This window comes from Monodon monoceros, unplaced genomic scaffold (genome assembly GCF_005190385.1).
Source record: "Monodon monoceros isolate NGI ecotype Baffin Bay Population unplaced genomic scaffold, NGI_Narwhal_1 Super_Scaffold_20, whole genome shotgun sequence".
Lineage (NCBI taxonomy): Eukaryota > Metazoa > Chordata > Mammalia > Artiodactyla > Monodontidae > Monodon > Monodon monoceros.
The window spans coordinates 61,572,555-61,590,663 of record NW_021703777.1 but is presented as its reverse complement, the minus strand read 5'-3'; the positions used below and the strand labels follow the sequence as shown (position 1 = coordinate 61,590,663).

Below are 18,109 nucleotides of genomic sequence, written 5' to 3'. Positions count from 1 at the left end.
AAAATGGGCAGAAGAACTAAATAGACATTTCTCCAAAGAAGACATACAGATGGCCAAGAAGCACATGAAAAGCTGTTCAACATCACTAATTTTAGAGAAATGCAAATCAAAACTACAATGAGGTATCCCCTCACACCAGTTAGAATGGGCATCATCAGAAAATCTACAAACAACAAATGCTGGAGAGGGTGTGGAGAAAAGGGAACCCTCTTGCACTGTTGGTGAGAAAGTAAATTGATACAGCCACTATGGAGAACAATATGGAGGTTCCTTAAAAAATTAAAAATAGAATTACCATACGACCCAGCAATCCCACTACTGGGCATATACCCAGAGAAAACCATAATTCAAAAAGAGTCATGCACCACAATGTTAATTGCAACACTATTTACAATAGCCAGGTCATGGAAGCAACCTAAATGCCCGTTGACAGACGAATGGATAAAGAAGAGGTGGTACATATATACCATGGAATATTACTCAGCCATAAAAAGGAACAAAATTGGGTCATTTTTAGAGACGTGGATGAATCTAGAGAGTGTCATACAGAGTGAAGTAAGTCCGAAAGAGAAAAACAAATGTCATATATTAACGCATATATGTGGAACCTAGAAAAATGGTACAGATAAACTGATTTGCAGGGCAGAAATTGAGACAGAGATGCAGAGAACAAACTTATGGACACCAAGGGGAGAAAGTGGCATTGATATTGGGATTGATATATATATACACTAATATGTATAAAATGGATAACTAATGAGAACCTGCTACATAAAAAAAAAAAGAAAATTAAAAAAAAATCACATTAAATAAGACATTGGTTTTTCTTTCTCCCTCTAATGAGATTTGTTTGAGTGGGAGTCATCTAATGTAATCATATTTGTTAAACATTCTCTTTGAATTAATTATCTGGTATTTGTTAGTTCTTTTTCTAGGAAGAGAATTCAAGATCTTTCTAGGCCTAAGAAACAATGGGGAGCCCCAGATAGGTAAGGCAATATTATGTAGTCTTGTGTGTGATGATGTATTCCTTACATTAAGTAGGTAAGTATTATTCTTACCTGTCCACTAACTGGATCCACTGAATCAATATTTTCACCTCAGTTGAGTCAACACATAGAAGGCAAACCCTAGGTCATTGATTCTCAAATTTGACTGCACACTGCAATCACCTGGAAAATTTTCAAACTGACTGATGCTTGAGTCCTGTTCCCAGAAATCCTGACTCATTTGGCCTAGGGTGCAGCATAGGCTTCAGGAGTGTTAAAAGCTCCCCAGATGATTCCAATACGCAGACAGGTTTGAGAACCACTGTCCCAGGGCATTATTCCACACTCACGTGAAACACTTGTGTCTATCCTCCAAGTTCAAGTTTGTTGCTTCTAACAGCTGGTCCTGCTGTCTCTAAGCCTCTGCCTAGAGCATACCTGTGTTCTAGATTTCCAGCAGGCTGGACCCACTGTCTTTCCACTTTTGGTCACAGGACTCCCCCTTTTCTTTTTTGGCTCCCGAGTGAAGCCTGATTTTTTTTTTCTTTTGTCTGATCTCCTATTGCTTTTTTATTTTTTTAATTAATAGATTTTATTTTTTAAAGCAGTTTTAGATTTACAGAAAAACTCAACAGAAGTACAGAGAAGTACGGAGAAAGTTTCTATATTACCACCCACTAGCTTCCCCTGTTATTAACATTATTATCTTGCATTAATGTGATACACTTGTTACAATTAATGAATGAATATTGACACATTACTATTCACAAAAGTCTGTAGTTTACATTAGGGTTCACTTTTTGTTTTGTACAGTTCTATGGGTCTTGACAAATGCATAATGTCATATATTCACTACTACATTATTATACAGAATAGTTTCAGTGCCCTAAAAATTACTTGTGCTCCACTTATAGATCCCTTCCCTCTCTCCCTCTTCTTCAGACCCCTGGTGACCACTGATCTTTTAACTATATCTATAGTTTTACATTTTCCAGAATGCCATATAATGTTGGAATTGTACAATGTGTAAGTTTTTCAGACAGGCTTCTTTCACTTAGAAATATGCATTTAGGGTTCCTCCATGGCTTTCATTTCAGTAGCAATTTCTTTTTAGCATTGAGTAATATTCTGTAGTCTGGATGTACCATAGTTTATCTGTTCACCTACTGAAGGACATGTTGGTTGGTTCTGATTTTTGGCAGTTTTGAATAAAGTTGCTATAAATATTCATATGCAGGTTTTGTGTAGATACAAGTTTTCACCTCATTTGGGTAAATACCTAGGAGTGCAATTACTGGATCATATGGTAAGAATATGATCTTAGCTTTGTCAGAAACTACGAAACTGTCTTCCAGAGTGTCTGCACTATTCCCACCAGCAATGAATGAAAGTTCCTGTTGCTCCACAGTGTCATCAGTGGTTTATATTTTAGCCCTTCTAATAGGTGTGTAGTGCTATCTCATTATTTTAATTTGCAATTCTGTAATGACATGATGATGAGCGTATTACATATGTTTATTTGCCATCTGTATATTGTCTTTTGTAAAGTGTCTATTCAGATCTTTTGCCCACTGATGGGGTTGTTTTCTTATTGTTGAATTTTAAGAGTTCTTTGTATATTTTGAATACCAGTATTTTATCAGATGATATAGACTGAATGTTTATGTCCCCTTAAAATTTATATGTTGAAATCCCAACCCCCAGTGTGATGGTATTTGGAGGTGGGGCCTTTGGGAGTTGATTAGGTCTGACCACCTGGTACAGTGCTTTACCCAAACTGGGAGCACAGTGTAGATAAGTGGCATGCCCATTTTTTGCTGACCTGACTATAAATTACAGTGTTAATTACATGTTGGCAGAAATAGAACTATCTCTAATAGGTTCATTTTTGGTCAGCATCTTTTAAGACAGTAGATAAAACAGTCTTGTTCTTGTTTTAACTTCCATAAGTAGTTTATTCAGCTTCTGATGTCTGGAAACTGTAAAATTTTGTAATAGAGATAGTTCTTGAAGTGAAGTAAAATTAGTAGAGAAGACATCAAGAGCCATTTCTAAGATGCCAATTAGCAGTGAATTTCTTACCATTATATTTTTCTGCTTTTTAACAGAAAACTGTTTTGGGGAAATCAAGATCCTATTCGCCCTGTTTCCCGGAATGCTTTGAAGGCTCAACTGACCAAAAGACTTGAGAACCTTGCCCAGCCTAAGGAAGTCTCCCACGGATATGTACCTAACAGGTTAGTATTTGTGTGTTATCAGGAACACAAAATTTATTGGAGATTAGGGATTCTATATCTGTTTCCAATCTGATGCTACAGTAAAACTTTTCCAGAGCAACATCTAATATTTAGCTGTTGCAGACTTGTATTATATTTTATAGTGTCTTGGCTTATCACAATTTTGATTTTTTAATAAAATAAGGGTAGTATGCAAGGATATGTACTATATATAACACTGTTGTGGATGAACTTATTTGTGCATGAAACTGTGAATTTTGTATACCACCCATGGGCGTGGTTACCATAAGTTAATTAGGGCATCTAAAGGTAATAATGTTAAGACTTTTGACGCCCATTGCAAATTTGTTTTTGGTGCATGTTTGTTGAATGACTGGACTTTCTGCTGGTTGGCTCTTTGAGGAAAGATGGTGAGGTGTAGGGAAGATGGGTACAGGCAGTGAGGGAGGTTAAAGTAAAGAAAAAAGTGAAGATGCTATTATTTATCTGAAGTTTGGTTTCCATGATAATTGAGGTAGCCATTTCTCTCCTCTTTCACTATACAACTTTAGTCAAAAGTCAGCAAACTTTTTCTGGAAGGGGCCAGATATAAAGTTGGCCATTAAATACCTGCAACTCTGGGAAAGCAGCTACAGACATGTGTAAACCGAGAATGCCTGTGTTCCAATAAAATTTTAGAATTTTTGCATCTGTGTTCATGAGGGATATTGGTCTGCAGTTTTCTTGTAATACCTTTGTTTTTTGTAATGTCTTTGTTTATGGCAATGCTGTCCTCATAGAATCAATCGGAAAATGTATAGAATTGGTATTTATTACTTCTTCTCTGTGGGCTCCAATTACACATTAGGCTGCTTGGATTTGTCCTACAGCTCATTGAATCTGTTCCCTTTCCCTCTCTTTCTGTTTTATTTCTCTCTGTGTTTTCACTAGCCATTTTCTCTGTAGTGTATAATATACTATTAATCCTATCCAGGGTAATTTTTATTTCATGTGTCATAGTTTTTATCACTAGAAGTTCAATTTGGGTATTTTTTATATCTCATCTCTACTTGCTCAATTTTTTAATCTCCTTGCCTACTAATTCTAAACTATGTCATTTGTGGGTCTGTTTCTAGGGATTGATTTTTCTCATTATTGGTAATAATTTGCTGCTTTTATATGTTTGCTGCTTTTTTATATGTTGGAAATGCTTATGCTATAATATTAAGTGAAAAAAATTAAATAGAAAACTGTATTATGATATGATCCTCTTTTTATTTTTAATAATGTTTATTCATCAAACATGTCATGATCTTTACCATCTCAAGACCTTATTCATATTTCTCCCTCTGCCTGCAGTGCTTACAATGACTAAGACTTTCTGGTCCTTAAGTCTCAGCATAGGTCTCAGCTTTTCAGAGGGACTTTCCTGACTGCTCTTCTCCATATAACATTCCACCTCCTCACAGACCTACTCGGAAAGCCTCTATCTCTGTTGCATAGTCAATGCCCTTCATAGCACTTATCACAACTATCTACCGAATTTTTGCTATTCTCCTCCCAACATAGAGAAGAAGCTCCAGGAAAGCAGTGATTGTGTCTGTCTTACTTTCTGCTCTCTCCTTAGTGCCTAACAGTGCCTGGTGTTCAATAAGTATTGAGTGTATGAGTCAGGAAATATTTTTCTAAAGTATTGTTGTCTCTGAATGGCAGGATAATATATGCTTTTTGTTTTTCTCTCTTAAACTTTTCTTGCTCTTACAAAGTTTCTATAATGAATATTTATCTCTTTTACAATGAGAAAAATGCAGAGTACTCTATATTAAAATAATATTTGAGTACCTGCTACATTGATGGAATGGTGAGACTTGGATGTGTGAATGACTACAAGACAAGAGAAGCACCTAAAGGCAGCAGCTATACATTCTATTAATATACAGTATCTATAAGCAGAAAAGATATGTACACATGAAATTTAGAATTAATATACAAGTTAGTTAATAAAATTTTATTTGAATAGTGCTTTGTAACTTAATAAAATGACTTATATTCTCTTATTTAATCTTCCTAACCACCATAAGATGTATTATTTTCTCCATCTTCTAGAACACTCATGTACTTCTAGTTGTTGGCAGACTAAGGCATAAGTATTATGGTTTGGTGTTAACCACTCCCACCTCAGAGAATGTTGAATAATTGAGTTATGTCTCTGGTGTCCTCCCATCTTTCTTCTTCTTCTTCTTCTTTTTTTTGGGTTTTTTTTGTTTGTTTGTTTGTTTTATTTGCTTCTTGGACTTCTACCCTTTGCCCTACTCTCCAAGAGCATCTTACCTTTGTGCTGCTCACTCCTTCCTTCCACCCACTGTGCCCTCCTTTCTTGGGTCTGATCTCTTCCAAATGCCCCCCTGTTCAAAATCACCTCTTCCTTCTCTGTCTCCAATTCCCAAACTGAACTCCCAGTTCCTGCAAAAGGCAAATCCCAGGTAAGTGCTGGAGGTTCTCTGCCTGTCAGAACTTGGCTGTGTATGTGGGTGGCAGTGGCTGAGTCAGTTCTGTCAGGCAGTAGAGCCAGGGCTGCATAGTCTCAAGGCCCTTAAAAGCAGATGTGTGATGGTATAGATGGGTCTCAAGTCTGAGTGGTCAAAAGCAAGGGAAATACAGGCTTAAACCCAGACCAAGGCTTATATTAGCAACCAGCAGACAGAAGCCTGGGCAGATGAACGAAGAGCCATATCTATGAATGTCCTAAAGGAGCAGAGGTCCTTTGGAAAATAATAGAAGCAGGAGTGGGACTACAATCTAAATTAACGCCAGGTTAAAGTAGTCAATATCACTTCTTTTTCCACTAATGATAATATTTTGATAAAGGAAAGATTGAAGGGCAGGAGTGATAAGAAGAACAATATTATTATCTTAAATAAAATCTTAATAAACAAAACCTGATAATGATTAAATAATCTACAAACCATGATCAAGTAGCATTTATTCCTAAGCTCAGAGGTCTTTAACATAAAGAAAAGCATCATGTAATTTATCCTATTAACTAAAAATTTAGTAAAAATATTTAAATTGTCTATATAGATGCTAAAGAAAATATTTTATTTAAAAAGCAGCAAATTTTCTCTTCATCAGGGTAATTTTTGGTCTATTTAGAAAATGAACTTTATTACAGAAAATTGTCTGTTTTAGCATAGGATATTAGAAGACAGCTGAAAACTTGATGGCTTATAACTGTTTCTAATTTCTCCCTATGTAGAAAATAGCTCAGCAGCGAAGGGATAAACTGTCATATCCACTCCCCTAGACCTGGGGGGTGGGGGTCAGTGTTGGAAATTACTATGGTAATTTGAATTCATGCCTGTTTCGTTCACTTCTTTTCTCTTTTACGACTTGCAGGGTTCAGTATTATTACAGCTGCGGTAGAGAGTCTGTAATCTGGGAGATCCCTTCTCCTGCACTGTTTTGCCAACCTTCCAAAAGGATCCAGAAGCTGGCACAGCCCAACAGATTCAAGAAAGGGTATCTAATAAATAGGTAAAGTACCTTGAGAATCTCCATAAATTCTCATCTAATTTGGTGAATGTCACAATATTGTTGTTCTAATTTTAGTGTATGCAATTTCATAAAATAGAAGTCCACTTGTGTTTCAAAGCATCAGGGTGAAAAATCAAATATTTGCAGCAATTGTGGGTAATCAGAAGATCATCATCAATAATTACATTTGACTCAAATTGTAGTGAAGCTAAAATTCACACGGAACTTACCACTGTCAGCCAATTTAAAAATATGCAAATGAAACATTACAGGTTTTTTCAATTCATGTTCTCTTACGCCTCTGTGACAGCAAATGCTCTTCCTTCTGCTTTAAATTCTGAAATTCTCCTTGTCTTTAAAAGACAGATTAGGAAATTCCCTGGTGGTCCACTGGTTAGGACTTCATGCTCTCACTGCTGAGGGCCTGGGTTCAATCCCTGCTGGGGGAACTAAAAGGCCATAAGCCACGCAGCATGGCCAAAGAAAAAAAGAGCTTAGGTGTTACTTTCCACATGGGAGTTAAGATTGTGATAAGGTTATTGGAAAAAATGTTAGGTTGCATTAGTGGAATATGTACACTGTACACGTTCCACCAAGTGTGGAGTGTGATAGTACTACTGTACACTACTTTAATCAGAACACATTACATATATGTGTCCACTTATGGATGTTATACCTGAAGAAACTGATAATAAATTTGAGACTATTCAGAGGTGACGAATGAGATGTTGATTCTTCTGGAAGCTATGTTATATGAACAATAGTTAAGAGAAATAATACGTTTAGCTTAGAGAAGACACCTAAGTAGCAGTGATAGCTATGTTTCAAGGGTCAGCATCTGAAAGAGGAAAGGGAAGTCAAAGTAAAATTACTTAGAACTAGAAGTAGAACAAGGAATTTACAGAGCAGCTGATGTCAGCTAAGTGTAGAAAAATCTTTCTGGTAGCTATGCAGTAATGGAGGCGTTTATTTGGAAGGGTCAACTGCCAACTCCACCCAAATCCCTGAAAATGTTCAAGCACAAACTGGAATGATGACTATACATGGATTTTAGAAAAGATTCCTGTATTCAGGCATAGGTTGAACTGGACAACTTGAGTCTTTTTCCATCATAGAATCCAGCAAAAGTGGCCCAATTCCTCCACAAAATTTGCTTATTTGTCAGTTTATTAAATAAAATCTGTTAAGTTAGTTAGAATATGCATGTAAATCTGGTAAATATCTGTATCTATAAACTAGAAGAATACTTTAATTATCTGTTACCAATTTTTGAGACATCTGAGATTGACATTTCATATAAGTGAAACCCCCTTGAGTGCTAAAACTTCTTGTATTTTTAGAAGTTTGTTTCCCTGCTTTCCTAAGGAGATTCTTTTGATACTGAACATACATGTAACCTTTTTCCATTGGCTTGAGATATTTATTATGAACATCAACTATCACATAATGATTTAATTTGGTAAACCTCTCAGAAAGTGTTTAAGTATGAAGTACATTGCTTAGGCTAAGTGGTCTGACCTCTTCAGATTATGATATTCACTTTTCATAGTTTTCCTGTCATTTGTCTTTTTATTGGGAGCATAGTCTCTAAGTAGCCTCTTTTCTGATCTTTTGTGCTCTGGAAACAGATAACCAAGCTTGTTCAGAATTGTATGGGGGGAAAATGCAAGTGCTTAATGAAGACACACAGGGTTGTCCAATAAATGTACTACATGAGCCTGGACTTTGTGACATATATTTTAGCTGATTCACTAGAGGGCTCAACAGTAGATTTGAGCAGTCAGAAGAAAGAATCAGCAAACTTAAAGATAGGTCAGTGAAGATGATCAAGTCTGAGGAACAGAAAGAAAAAAGAATAAAATAAAATAAACAAAGCCTCAAAGCCCTGTAAGACAGCATCGAGGGTATTAACATATTGATAATGGGAATTTCATAAAGAGAGTAGAGAGATAAAGGGGCAGAAGGAATATTTAAAGAAACAATGGCCAAAAGCTTCCCAGCTTAGATGAAAAACAACCTTCACATCCAGGTAACTCAACAAACTCCAAGTGTGATATACTCAAAAAGATCTACAACCTGACACATCATAATCAAACTGTCCACCATTGAAGACAAAGAGAGAATCTTGAAAGCAGCAAGAGAAGTGACTCATCATATGCAAAGGATCTGCAATAAGGTTAACAGGTGGCCTCTCATCAGAAACCATAGAGGCCAGAAGGCAGTGGCATGACATATTTAAAGCACTGAAAGAAAAATACTGTCAGCCAAGAATACTCTAGCTAACAAAATTATCCTTCAAAAATAAAAGAAATTAAGACATTTCCAGTTAAACAAAAACTGAGAAAATTCATCACAGCAGACCTGCTTTACAGTAAATACTAAAGGGAGTCCTTCAGGCTAAAATGAAAGGACACTAGACAATAACTTGAATCCACATGAAATAAAGAAATAAAATTGAGTTAACTACATAGGTAAATATAAAAGATAGTATACCTGTATTTTTCTGTTTGTAACCCTTTTATTCTCCTACATAATTTAAAGGACAACTGCATAGGACTTCCCTGGCAGTCCAGTGGTTAAGACTCCATGCTCCCAATGCAGGGGGCGCAGGTTCAATCCCTGATCAGGGAATGAATATCCCACATGCCGCGTGGCATGGGCAAAAAAAAAAAAAAAAGACAACTGCATAAAGCAATAATTATAAATCTGTGTTGATGGACATACAATGTATTAAAAAACAGCCCAAAGAGGGGAGGGAATGGAGTGATATTAATCTGAATTAGATTGTTATAAGTTAAGATATACAGGGTAACAACTAAGAAAATAATTTTTAAAATATAGTAAAAGAAATAACAAGGAATTTAAAGGGTACACTAGAAAATATCTAACATGGAAGAAGGGAGGAATGGAGGAATAGAGGAATAAAAAGATGTAACATGTGAAAAACAAAAGCAAAATGGCAAGCATAAGTTCCATGTTATGAGTAATTGCATTAAATGCAAATGAACTGTCCAATCAAAAGGCAGGGACAGAATGGATTAAAAGAACGTCCTCAGTAGTATGCTGTCTATAAGACACATACTTTAGATTCAAAGAAATATATAAGCTGAAAGGAAAAGAATGACAAAAGATATACTATGAAAACTAACTAAAGTGAGTGGATATACTCATATTGGACGATTAGACTTTAAGACAAAGAAGGACATTTTATAGTAATGAAATGGTCAATCCATTAGAGAACTATAACAATTATAAACATATATATACCTAACAACAAGAACCCAAAATAGATGAAGCAAAACCTGGTAGAATTGAAAAGAGAAATAGATAATTCAACAAGTTCAGTTTTTCAATACTGTACTTTCAATAATAGAAAGAATAACAAGCAGAAGATCAACAAGGAAATAGAAGGCTTGAACAATACTATAAACCAAAAATATCTAATTGACATTTATAGGACACTATACCCAACAATAGCAGAACACACATTCTTCTCAAGTGCACATGGAATATTCTCTAGGATAGATCATGTATTAGGTCATAAAACAAATGTCAATAAATTTATAAGAATTGAATTCATAAAAAATCTGTTCTCTGACCACAATGATGAAATTAGGAACCAATAGCAGAAGAAAAAATTTAAATATGTGTAATTAAATACACTCCTAAACAAACAATGGGTCAAAGAATAACTCACTTTGATATTAATAAAATGAAAACAATATACCAAAACTTATGAGATACAGCTAAGGTAGTGATTAGTGGGACATTTTAGCTGAAGATACCTACATAAAAAATAAAAAAGATTGCAAATTGTAACCTAATCTTCCATCTTAAGAGATTACAAATGGAAAAGCAAACTAATTCAAACAAGCAGAAAGAAGTAAATTATAAAGATTAGTGTGGAAATGAATAGAAACCAGAAAGACAGAGAAAATCAACAAAACTGAAAGTTGGCTCTTTGAAAAGATCAACAAAACAAACCTTTGGCTATACTTATCAAGACAACAAGACAGAAGGCTCAAATTACTAAAATCATGAAAGAAAGAAGGGACCTTTCTAAGGAATCATTTGCAAAGGAAGGGTTGCAAATTGATCTTATAGAGAGAAAAAAGTATTATAAGGGATTACCATGAGCAATTGTAAGGCCAACAGATTAGATAACATAAACGAAATGGACAAATTCCTAGAAAGACAAACCACTGAAACTGACTGAATAATAGAAAATCTCACCAGACCCATAACAAATAAAGAGATTTAATTAATACTTTTTAAAAACTTCCTATGAACAGCTCAGGAACAGATGCCTTCATTGATGAATTCAATGATATGCTTAGAGAAGACCTAGACCAATCCTGCAGATTCTTCCAAAAGGTAGGTCACTTCCCAACTCATTCCATGAGGTCCATGTTACCCTGATACCAAACCAAAAAATGTTTGTAATGACAAGAGAAGAAAATGACAGACAATATTTCTTATGAATATATGTGTAACAATTCATACCAAAATACTACCAAACCAAATCCAAATATACATGCAGCAATCCACACCAAAATACTACCAAAGCATATCAAACAATATATAAAAATAATTACGCACCATGACCAAGTTGGATTTATTCTAGGAATACAAGAATGTGTTGAGTTCAACATACTAAAATCAATGTAATACACCAAATTAATAGAATAAAAAACCCCAAAACTACATGATTACCTGAATAGACTCAGAAAAAGCACTTAAAATTTAACACATATCATACTCAACAAACTAGGTATAGAAGTGAACTTCCTCAGCTTGATAAAGGGCATCTACAAAGAGCCCACAGCTATCATCATAATTAGTGGTGAAAGACTAAAACCTTTCACCCTAAGATCAGGAATAAGACAAGAACATCAGCTCTCACCACTTCTATTCAACATCATACTAGAGGTTTGAGTCAGGGCAGTTAGGCAAGAGAAAGAAATAAAGCTATTCAGGTTGTAAAGGAAGAAGTATTGATAACTCTCTACTCATAGATGACATGATCTTATATATAGAAAACCTCAGGGAATCCACATGAAAATGATTAGAGCTAATAAATTAGTTCAGGAAGGCACAGAATCCAAGATCAATATACAAAAATCAATTGTATATCTATCCACTAGCAATGAACAATCTGAAAATGAAATTAAGAAACAGTTCCATTTACAGCAATGTCAAAAAGCACAAAACAATACGTGCAATGGAATATTAGCCTTAAAAAGGAAGAAAATTCTGACAAATGCTACAACATGGATGAACCTTGAGGACATTATGCTAAATGAAATAAGCCAGTCACAAGAAACCAAATACTGTATGACTCCACTTATACACAGTACCAACTGTAGTCAAATTCATACACAGAAAGTAAGATGGTGGTTGTCAGGGGCTAGGGGGTGGGGAGAATGAGGAGTTGTTTAATGGGTATAGAGATTTGCGTGACGAAAATTGTTCTGGAGGTTGGTTGCACAACGATGTGAATGCATTTAATGCTACTGTACTACACACTGAAAAATGGTGAAGATGGTAAATTTTATGTTATATGTATTTTAATATAATTAAAAATAAAAGAACAAAATACTGAGGAATAAACTTAACAAAAGAAGTGCAATGTACGTACACAGAAAACTACAAACGTTGAAAGAAATTGAAGATTTAAATACATAGAAAGACATTCTCTGTTCATGGATTAGAAGTCTTAATTTTGTTATGATGACGCTTCTCACCAAATTGATCTACAGATTTAGTACAATCCCTATTAAAAGTCCAGCTCTCCTTTTTGGGTAGAAATTGACAAGGTGATTCTAAAATTCATATAGAAATGCAAGAGACCTAGAATAGCAAAAACAATCTTGAAAAAGAATAACAAAGTTGGAAGACTTACAGCTTCTGATTTGAAAACTTACTAAAAAGCTACAGTAATCAAAACAGTGTGTTACTGGCATAAGAATAGACATGTAGATCAATGGAATAGAGTTGAGAGGCCAGAAATAAACCCTTATGGTATATGTCAGTTGATTTTTGACAAGGATGCCTAGACAGTTTAATTGAGGAAGAATAGTCTTTTAAACAAATGGTGGTAGGATAACTGGATATCTACATGCAAAAGAATGAAGTTGAACCCCTACTTCACACCATACACAAAAGTTAATTCAAAATGGATCACAGACCTAAATATGAGAGCTAAAATTATAAAACTCATAGAAGAAAACATAGGCATATATCTCTATGACCTAAGCAGTGGTTTCTTAGATATGACACCCAAAACACATGTGACAAAAATACAATAAATTGGACTTCATTAAAAGTAAAAACTTTTGTGCATCAAAGGACACTCTCAAGGGAATGAAAAGACAACTGGTAAATTGTGAGAAAATATTTGCAGATCATATATCTGATAAGAGACTAGTATTCAGAATATATACAAAGAATTCTTAATACTGTTCAAAAAAGACAACCCAATTTAAAAAATAAGCAAAAGACTTGAATAGACATTTCTCCACAGAAAATATACAAGGAACAAGAAGCACATGAGAAGATGCTAAATATCATTAGTCATCTTGGAATTGCATGTTAAAACCCTGAGATTCTACTTCACACCTCTAGAATGGCAATAATAATAATTAATAAAGAGAAAATTACTTGGAGAGGATGTGGAGAAATTGAAACCCTCATATATTGCTGGTGGGAATGTAAACTGGTGACGCTTACGTGGAAAATAGTTTTCCAGGTCCTCAAAATGTTAAACATAGAATTATCATACAATCAGCAACTCCACTCCTAGGCATGTACCCAAGACAGTTGAAAACATATGTTCACACGAAAGCTTGTACATGAATATTCACAGCATCATTCCAAAATAGCCAAAAAGTGGAAGCAACTCAAATGTTCATCAGTGGTTGCATGGATAAACAAAATGTGACAAATCCATATAATGGGATATTATTCAACCATAAAAGGAAAGAGATACTCATACATGACTCTTAAAAATATGCCAAGTGAAGGAAGCTAGACAAAAAACGTGACATATTTGTATGATTCCATGTATTTGAAATTTCCAGAATAGGCAAATTCATAGAGCCAGAAAGTAGATTACTAGTTCCTAGAGGTGGGGAGGGGCTGGGGAGGGGGTAATAGGATGGGATTTTAATAGGTATGGGATTTCTCTTTAGGGTGTTGAAAACGTTCTGAATTTAGGTAGTGGTGATGGTTGCACAATTTTGTGAATATTCTAGAAAACATAGAATTGCACACTTTAAAATGGTAACTTCTATGGTATGTTAACTATATATCAAGTTTTAAAACTAACAGACTACCCCTAGAGGGTAATCATATTTATTTGAGAAAACCTTTTTCCATATTAGGTTTGTAGGTTTGTTGGTTGATAGGTTTCTGTTCTGGGAAAGGAGTATGTGGGGAAACCACCTATGATAATCGGCCAGGTTGCTGGGAGTTATGTCCAGCGCTATCTCAAACTGCACTGCAGAGGAGACTGGCCATCACAGGGGGTTCTTGGTAGTGACTGGAATTTTTATCTCAGGGTTTTAATAGGAGGTTTTGGTAGGAAGTGAGGTGTTTTTTAAACTGCAAGTCTCAACCTATCAGTGGATCATGAAATCAATTCCAGTTGTTGTTTTTATGAAATCAAATGAAATTTTAAAAATCAGAATGCATTGCCTAGGGAAAGCATCGTTTCATCACCATTTTGTTTCAGATACACAGATTTACATATATTGTATCACAATATAAAATGTACTTCTTACTGTGGATCATAGTAAAACAACTTTAAGAAACACCAATCTAGTAGAAAGAACACTAATGATTATGGGAAAAGATGTTCCTAAGATAGAAACAATAAATATAATTGATTGAAGGTTGATTATAGCAATGAAGAATGCAGTTATTGTTCCTCCAGTGATTATAATATTTCATGTTCCATTTGCATATAGGCCCTTCAGTGATTACTTAAGAGATTCTCTTCAAATCTCTGATCCTTCTCCCCGGATATTACAACTCGCAATAGCCAAAGTCACAAATCCAAACTATGTTCCTCCAAAAAGCGTAAGTGGGTCCATGTGAAAGAAACAGTTCCTGATGCACTTTGTAACATGTAGCATGTTTGTAACTGTAATGTGCTCCCCTCTTATTTCTAGGTGTATATTTTCCTTTTCTTCATGTTTATTTTCCCCTCTTATCAAATGAATTTTTCTGACTATCTGCCCTGTGCCTAATGTATCAGTCAGGATTTGATGAGAGAAGCAGAACCACAATGCATATTATAGAATTAACCTTAAGCAATTGTGGGAGCTGATGAGAAGTCTATGGAAGACTGTTACAGCAGCTGGGACTTGGGTCTGGTCATAGATCTAGAAGAAATGAGAGAGACTAGGGGTAGTTCAGCAGTCCCCTAGAAGATATTTACTTCAGGAGAGGCAATTACAGGAGAGTCTTGCCTGTTCAGACAAGGGAGGAAGGGCTGATTCTATTGGTAAGGAAGGCTCAGGTATGTTCAGGGTTTCAAAGTCCCCCCTTCATTGGAATGTGCCCTTATGTTCCGATTCCAATTTTTAAGGTCCAATTCCTTCTCAATCATTGCCCTAACTTTAATATAGGAGACCATATAAGTTTGGGAATTCAATTTGTGCTGTAATTCACCCACTCACAGAATTAGATTTTGGGCTTGGTTTTGAGAATTTTCAGTCCTGTGACCATTAAAGATAAGGGTTTATTTTGGGTAAGTCACAAAAACTTTCTGGTCCCTTAACTATGCCTTAAGGTGGGAATTTAAAGGCCTGAGCTGGTCATTTCTTTCCTCAAGTTCTCCAGTGCACTTAGAAGCAATGAGCCGACCTCACTATACCTCTTTATTTCACTAAAATGATCTCTGTCAGGCAGCTGCTTGATTACCAAATCTTGCTTTCTGTTTTGTCAGTGCATGCCACGGATTACCAGTGTCTTTTTTTTTTGTTAAACGACTGGCAATAGGATCATTAATAGCTTTAAATCTAATCTGCTCAGAAAACAAATTCCAGATGGTCTAGAACCAGCACAGGTATACCTCAGAGATATTTTGGGTTCAGTTCTAGACCACCCCAATAAAGCAAATATTGCAATAAAGCAAGTCACACAAACTTTTTGCTTTCCCAGTGCATATAAAGGTTATGTTTACACTACTGTAGTCTATTAAATGTGCAATAGCATTATGTCTAAAAAAACAATGTACACACCTTAGTTAAAAAAATACTGCTAAAAAATCTTAGCCATCATCTGAGCTTTCAGTGAGTTGTAATCTTTTTGCAATAGTAATGTCAAAGGTCACTGATCACATATCAGCATAATATAATAAAAATGTAAAAGTTTGAAATATTGTGAGAATATTTCTGACACAGAGATACAAAGTGAGCAAATGCTGTTGGGGAAATGGTGCCGATAGACTTGCTTGATGCAGGGTTACCACAAAACTTCAATTTGTGAAAAACGCAGTATCTGCAAAGTACAATAAAACACAGTATGCCTGAACAAAGAACCCATCCTTAAAGTTCTGATCTGGTTATCTGTTGCTTTATACCAAACCACCCCCAAACTTAGTGATTTTAAGCAACAGCCAGGGGGGAGGAGTCAAGATGACGGTGTGGGAAGCTGCGGAGTTAGCTCTCCCCACAACTAGGGCACCTGCTGGCCGCTGGTGGGGGACTCTAACCACCAAGGAGACGGGAGGAAACCCAGAGTGAACCAGTAGGATGTAGGGGGACTGAGGGAGGAGAAGTGGAGGCCAGAGAAGATCGGCACTCCTGAGGCCGGGGAGATCAGGAGAGGCAGGCGGGAGGGACTCTCCGGGAAGAGCGGGAGAGGAGCAGCGGGTGATCACCTGGCCCACTGGGGCCACAGAGCCTGCTGAGCTCCCAAGCTGGTTCCCTCCCTCCAAAGCCCCATCCAGGCTGCGTGGGCCCTGGGGGCATAGGAGGGAGGCCAGGGAGATCAGGAGTGGCAGCGGGGAGGGGCCATCCAGGAGAAGTGGGAGAGGACCAGAGGGTGATTGCCCTGCTCACTGGGGCCTGGGGAGACTGCTGAGCTCCCAGGCCAGTTCCCTGCCCTCCAAGGCCCCCCCCCATTGGTCCTGAGGGCATAGGAGGGAGGCCAGGAGATCAGGAGAGGCAGGCGAGAGGGGCCCTCCCGGACCCCAGACCGGAGGAGTGGGAGAGGAGAGGAGGGAGTTTGCCCCGCCCACTCGAGCCCGGGAAGCCTGTTGGGCTCCCAGGTGAGGTCTCCTGCCCTCTGAGACCAGGGGTAGGGGGCACGCCTGGGCCCCTTCTGTTCCTTGAGCCTAAGCCCCACCCCCACAGCCCCCAGGGCCTTTTCCAGCCCTGTGGTTCCTGAGCATAGGCCCCACCCACCACCCAAAACTTGCCCTTGCTTAGGCCCCGCCCTCAACAGCCAAGGCCTTTCACCACCTCCTTTTTTTTTTCTTTTCTTTTTAGCATTCAGCAAGTATTATTAAAATGAAGGGAAATTTATGGATGACACTTTGTAACTATCAGGAACTGTTGATTAATAAAGTTAGTTCGTTATTCTCCTGAAACCTAGGCAGCAATGAGAATTGTCAGACGGATCATTTTACTCATTATTTTTGATTAATGCACCCAGATTCTCTGACTCTGAAGGGAAAAAAAAAAAAACCTCCTCTTTTTCACTATTGTGGTACTAACATACCTTCCGGTTGTTGATTCATCTATTTTTGCATTCTTTCTAACATATCTGTTAGTTTCCTAGTCTAATTTTATGTTTTACTTTGTTATTGTTTGTTTTTTTTTTACCACCCCACGTGGCTTGCGGGATTTTTTTTTTCGGTACGCGGACCTCTCACTGTTGTGGCCTCTCCCGTTGCGGAGCACAGGCTCCGGACGCGCAGGCTCAACCGCCATGGCTCACAGGCCCAGCCGCTCCGCAGCGTGTGGGATCTTCCCGGACCGGGGCACGAACCCGTGTCCCCTGTATCGGCAGGCGGACTCTCAACCACTGCGCCACCAGGGAAGCCCTATTTCGTAGTCTTTTAAGTTTAGTTTGGAATTTTTATTATTCTATTTATAATTCTAGCAGGTTTTTTTTGGTTGTGTTGCGTCTTCGTTGCTGCGTGGGCTTTCTCTAGTTGCAGTGAGTGGGGGCTACTCTTCGTTGCAGTGCGCGGGCTTCTCATTGTTGTGGCTTCTCTTGTTGCAGAGCACAGGCTCTAGGCGCATGGGCTCCAGTAGTTGTGGCATGCAGGCTCTAGAACGCAGGCACAGCAGTTGTGGCACATGGGCTTAGTTGATCTGCGGCATGTGGGATCTTCCCAGACCAGGGCTCGAACCTGTG

At 37.2% G+C, this 18,109-nt stretch overlaps 1 protein-coding gene across 1 annotated transcript in view; it reads left to right on the top strand.

The window, feature by feature from the left end:
* THEGL (theg spermatid protein like) overlaps positions 1 to 18,109 on the top strand; it is a 65,532-nt gene that overhangs the window by 27,747 nt on the left and 19,676 nt on the right. Inside the window, exons 4-7 of the mRNA XM_029235967.1 lie at positions 924 to 989; positions 3,098 to 3,226; positions 6,602 to 6,739; positions 14,707 to 14,818. Of these exons, the coding sequence (XP_029091800.1) occupies positions 924 to 989; positions 3,098 to 3,226; positions 6,602 to 6,739; positions 14,707 to 14,818 (445 nt within the window). The remainder of the gene's footprint in view (positions 1 to 923; positions 990 to 3,097; positions 3,227 to 6,601; positions 6,740 to 14,706; positions 14,819 to 18,109) is intronic.